At 35.5% G+C, this 5,065-nt stretch overlaps 1 protein-coding gene across 1 annotated transcript; it reads left to right on the top strand.

Annotated features, from left to right (window-relative positions):
• The first annotated feature begins 3,071 nt into the window (after positions 1 to 3,071).
• On the top strand, positions 3,072 to 4,631 carry LOC110678169 (tigger transposable element-derived protein 1-like). Its single transcript, XM_021850792.1, has 2 exons — positions 3,072 to 4,461; positions 4,528 to 4,631. The coding sequence occupies exons 1-2, from the start codon at positions 3,072 to 3,074 to the stop codon at positions 4,629 to 4,631; spliced, it is 1,494 nt and encodes a 497-aa protein (XP_021706484.1).
• The last annotated feature ends 434 nt before the right edge of the window (positions 4,632 to 5,065 follow it).

Raw genomic sequence — 5,065 nt, 5'->3', positions numbered from 1 at the left:
TCGTAAAGCTAAAAGAAGTTGAACATTAACTCTGCAATTGCGAAGCAATGTAGTCCATCGAGTTCGACCTTTTTTAGAATTCATGCACATAAATTGTTGGTGGTCAATTGACCGAGCATATATATTTTGTTTGTTTGTCTTTTAAAGTCAAGCACCGTTAGGCAAACATGTTTCCTCTACGATTATATCGTAATTTTTTTTTAATTGCATACTTAGTTTATCTATGTATCAATAATTAAACCATAGAATCCTTCCTCAAAACAATTAATATCTTCTAACGTTTTCAGCTACCAAACAGGGTGTTCCATTCACAGAAAACAGCAGCTAAATATAAAGAGAAATGAAGGTAAGTTACACAAAAAAATTGCCTTAAATTTTAAAGCAATGACAGCGCTGTTTGAAAGCTGGTAGTAACTAAACATTATGAACGATTTTAATGAAATTACTCAAAAATAGTAAATGTTGATACTTGCTTTACTGAACAAAACATTTACAATGAAATCACTCAAATTCATGCTTCTTCCTGTCTATTTGTATACGTTATAGAAGATTAATAAAGAACATCTGCACGGTGATAGCTTTGTAGCATGAGCAATCTGTCTTGTTTTTGTAGAACAATAATTTGTTATTAAATGATTGTATTAAAAAGTTTTTAAAGAATGGAGCATGCTCTGAAAACTTTTCTAATCTATTTCCTCTGAGCACCGTACCATAATTTGTTGATTACCCAATAGACTTCGAAGAAATAAGATGATAGACAAATAAACAATGGTCGGAAAAAATTGAAGTTTTGCCAAAACTATTTTTATCGCCTTAATCGATGAAATATGTAATCTGAATATGTTATTTGACGTTTTTAATGTTTCAGAAGGGGTTATTTATAAATTACGTAAATTTAAAAAAAAAATTTTTAAATTAAAATTGTTATCAAACTGGGTTGAAAGCACAAATTTTGTTTATATTTGATCGAGTTTGATCAAAATGTGTATGAATAGCGATTAAATATATTTTAAATAAACTTTGTGTGAAAAATATCGTCAAAATATATGTAAAATATTGAATTTTCCAATCAGCTCTAATTTGCAAATCAGCAAATTTCTGCAAACATTTTAAAGGTTTTTTGTAATATCTAAGGATGTTTTTTGATGTGCAATATTCGAATTAGCGGCGACATGGCGCGACAAAAGTTGTTTTTCATGTTCAATATCATCAAAATTACTAAAGTGTAATATTGAAAAGTATTGAAACTTCAACCAAATATTTTTTTTCTTTCTCATGCTCGATAAAAGTGTTGAACCATAAGCTTTCAGATAGTGCATAACTTTGGGGAAATATTGCATTACTAAATTCTAAATTTAGTGCTTTATTTTATTGTTACATTTTTCAATTTTTTGACTTCAGCCGGTTTGCCGTCATAAAAGTCATTGAAATTTAAATTTTAGTTCAATTTCAATTAAGGATCATAATAATATAACACATGAGGTATATTTTAAAATTATAAAAGTCATAAAAATCTCAAAAAAGTTTTTGATAGTTTTGGCCGCCCCTTTATATGGAGCCCGACCATTGTGAAATAGTTAAAAATATATTTATTTCTCCCGTACAATTATTTTACTTTGCACTAAGGCAGTGGTGCACATGCTGCGACCTTTAACAGTTGTAAGGACCTTGGGTGGTTTCCGAACCATTTCAAAATTTAAATCAATATAACTTTTGATTAAAATAACAATTAGAAATTTTCTGACAATTTTTCAGTGGAAAATTTTATATTTGCGGAAACAAAAGTTTTGAATAACCCCTAGGAAAGTTTCCATAGAAAAATGTTACAAATTGAGATTTCAAACAGCTCTCAAAAATCAGTGTGTTGACCGATTTCAGTTATGTTGGGCTTAAATAAAAGGCACACATGTCTAGTTTCAGAAACTATCCCGGAGATCCGGATTGGTCACTGTGGCGACCGGAAACCTGCTACATCTGAAAAAAGTTCTTTGGAGACCCTTACTTAGACAACCTGTAGTTTCGTAGCTAAATAAAACATTAAAAATCGTAATCGTAAATCATTGGGGCATAAATCCGAGTACATAATTTCATCGAATTGTCCTGATTAGCCACCTTCCGGGACTCAAGAAACCGGTTTCGCTAGGACCATACTGGACCGAATTTTTCAGGAGATGTGCGCCGGCAATTGGTTCTTCATTACAGAGAAAATATATGCTAAAATATCCATCAACCGAATAGTACCGATGTGAATTACATATACAAAACCACGATGGGAACATACTTTTCGGATGATCCGGGTTTCCGTTTTGAAAAGAGTAGAATGACTATCGCATTACTATGCTGATCGCACTACATATACTGATATCGGATTTATGCATTTTAGGAACAGTTCGAATGTTATATTTATAAAATATATGTTCTTGAATAATATGGCGTAACGTTGTTCACTCAAAAGTTTTACCTTTAAAATTCAAACAAAAATAAATAAAAAGAACTATTCATTCTCCACTGCTTTTATCTAGCAATAGTTTCTTATGCAACAAGTTGCAAAACTATTATTGTTTTCAAAACGAGTTGTACATTCAACCTATGAGGCTTTCTGAATTATGTAACGTCGTGCATCTTCTCAATAAGAAGAACAGTAATGTGGATGCCTATTAAGTATCATGAATTTGAGATGGTTTCTATTTCTTTCATAAACAACTGGGATATATATAGTTGAAATAATTAAAAAATGCATTTTCCAAGCTGTCTTTATTTTTAATTTGAGATCCTTGGAGCGTTTACAACGATCTGAACAAATATATTTCATTTATTAGCCATTCGAGTTACCGGATAAAAATGCTACGAAAAAACAACGTCGGTCCATTACGTTGAAAGACAAGATCAAGATACTTGATTCAATCTCCTGTGGAATGAAAAGGTCGGACGTATGTGAAAAATACAAATTAGCACCTTCAACTTTGAGAACCATCATTAAAAATGAATCAACTATAAGACGGTCAGCATCTGTGGGAGTTGATCTTGAGAATAGAAGCTCTTCCTACACTCGTGATGTTATTCTCGACAAGATGGAAAAGGCCTTAGTACTGTGGATTGAAGATAACACCCAGAAACGGATTCCGATAAGCGGGGACATGATTAAACAGAAAGCGCTGAACATTTACGCCTTATTGAAAAACGAATTGCCATCAACATCCGAAAAACAACCAGAATTCAAAGCTAGCAACGGGTGGTTTTCAAAGTTTTCGAAGCGTTACTCGTTGCGTAACATCAAAATGGCAGGTGAAAGTGCCTCTGCCGACGATCAAGCGGCCGCTTCATTCCCGGCAGAACTGAAGCGAGTTATTGAGGAAGGAAACTATAAACCTGATCAAGTCTTCAACGCAGATGAGACAGGCCTTTTCTGGCGTCGGATGCCTTCTCGCACATACACCTTCAAAAATACGAAATGCACGAAGGGTCATAAGACAGCAAAAGCGCGAGTAACATTAATGTTCTGCTCCAACGCTTCGGGTGACAAGCTACTGAAACCGATGCTCATCAACACTTCTCAATCCCCACGTTCAATGAAAAATGTGAACATGACCAACCTGCCAGTTCACTGGAAATCCAACTCGAAAGCTTGGATGAGTGGACCATTATTTAAAGAATGGTTCCACGAGTGCTTTGTACCCGAAGTACAGTGCTATATGTCTGAAAAGGGTCTGGATTTTAAAGTAATTTTGATTCTCGATAATGCTCCAAGCCATGTAGCAATAAGCCATCCCAACGTGAAGGTGTTATTTTTGCCGCCCAACACAACCTCCCTGATTCAACCCTTGGATCAGGGAGTGATTGCTGTTTTCAAAAAACAGTATATCAAATTATCTTTCCGATACGTTTATGAAACAATGGAGAGGGACCCTTCATTGGAGATCACCGAGGCCTGGAAAAAGTTCAACATTAAACATTGTGTCGACTACATCAATCTTGCATGCCTTGCCTTAAAAAAATCGACGTTGAATGGATGCTGGCGCCCAGTTTGGCCAGAATGCGTTAGTGCCAGCTGTTCATCCAACGATCACCAAATCGATGCACAGATTATGAAGCTTGCCAGTGCAGTTGGCATCAAAGATCTATCGAACGAAGAAATTGCGGAGATGATGAAGGAAAGTCAATTATCTGATGAGGAACTGCTGGAACATCTAAGAGAACAAAGTCAAATCGAGCGAGAAACAGCAGAAAGTGAAGCGGAGGACGACGATGTTCTGTCCACAATTACACCAGATGTTTTAAAAAAGGGAATTGATATTGCGGAGCAACTCGCTGATTTTTTTATTGACCATGACCCATGTGTCGAGCGTGCGGTCATGTTCCGAAACGAACTTGGAGCATGTATGCGTCGATATATTGAGTTATTGAGGGCAACCGAAATGAATCCCGCCAGCTCATCTCGCAATGAACCGATGTCAGTTCAAGGTAAGCGTTATTATTAAAATGAAAAATATAAATTTAACATTAAAATTCAAAATAAATAAATTGCAGATCTACCAGGCAACGTACACATGTCCTCAGACGATGACGCATTGGCAAGTGATGATGAACTCCTTGGCGCGAGTCGTCTTCTTGTGTATGAAAGCGATGAGTAAAATTGGATGATGGGAATTTTTGAATATTTAAATCTACATAATTTTTTTTTATGCATTTTACCATGATATGAAATATGGAGGAATAAACTAAACAACATTATTCTAACAAATCATTAAAAAGATATCTTATATAAAAGCTTCTATGAACCACTTTCTTGACCTGATTCTCTTTGGACCTTTTTTCGAGACATCAGAGCTGTAAGTAATGGCGTCAGACATCGATTTCCGGCATCTACTCATCGGTCCCTTTCCGAAAATACCCATATTTAGTGGGTTTCAAGTGATTTTCCCAAACCGGAAGTCGCCATCTTGGATTCCAAAATGGCGTCAGACGTCGATTTCCGGCATCTACTCATCTGTCCCGTTCCAAAAATACCCATATTGCATGGGTTTCAAGTGATTTTCACAAACCGGAAGTCGCCATCTTGGATTCC

This window comes from Aedes aegypti, chromosome 3 (genome assembly GCF_002204515.2).
Source record: "Aedes aegypti strain LVP_AGWG chromosome 3, AaegL5.0 Primary Assembly, whole genome shotgun sequence".
Classification (NCBI taxonomy): Eukaryota; Metazoa; Arthropoda; class Insecta; order Diptera; family Culicidae; genus Aedes; species Aedes aegypti.
The sequence above is the reverse complement of the archived record's forward strand: the minus strand, read 5'-3'. Positions and strand labels throughout refer to the sequence as shown.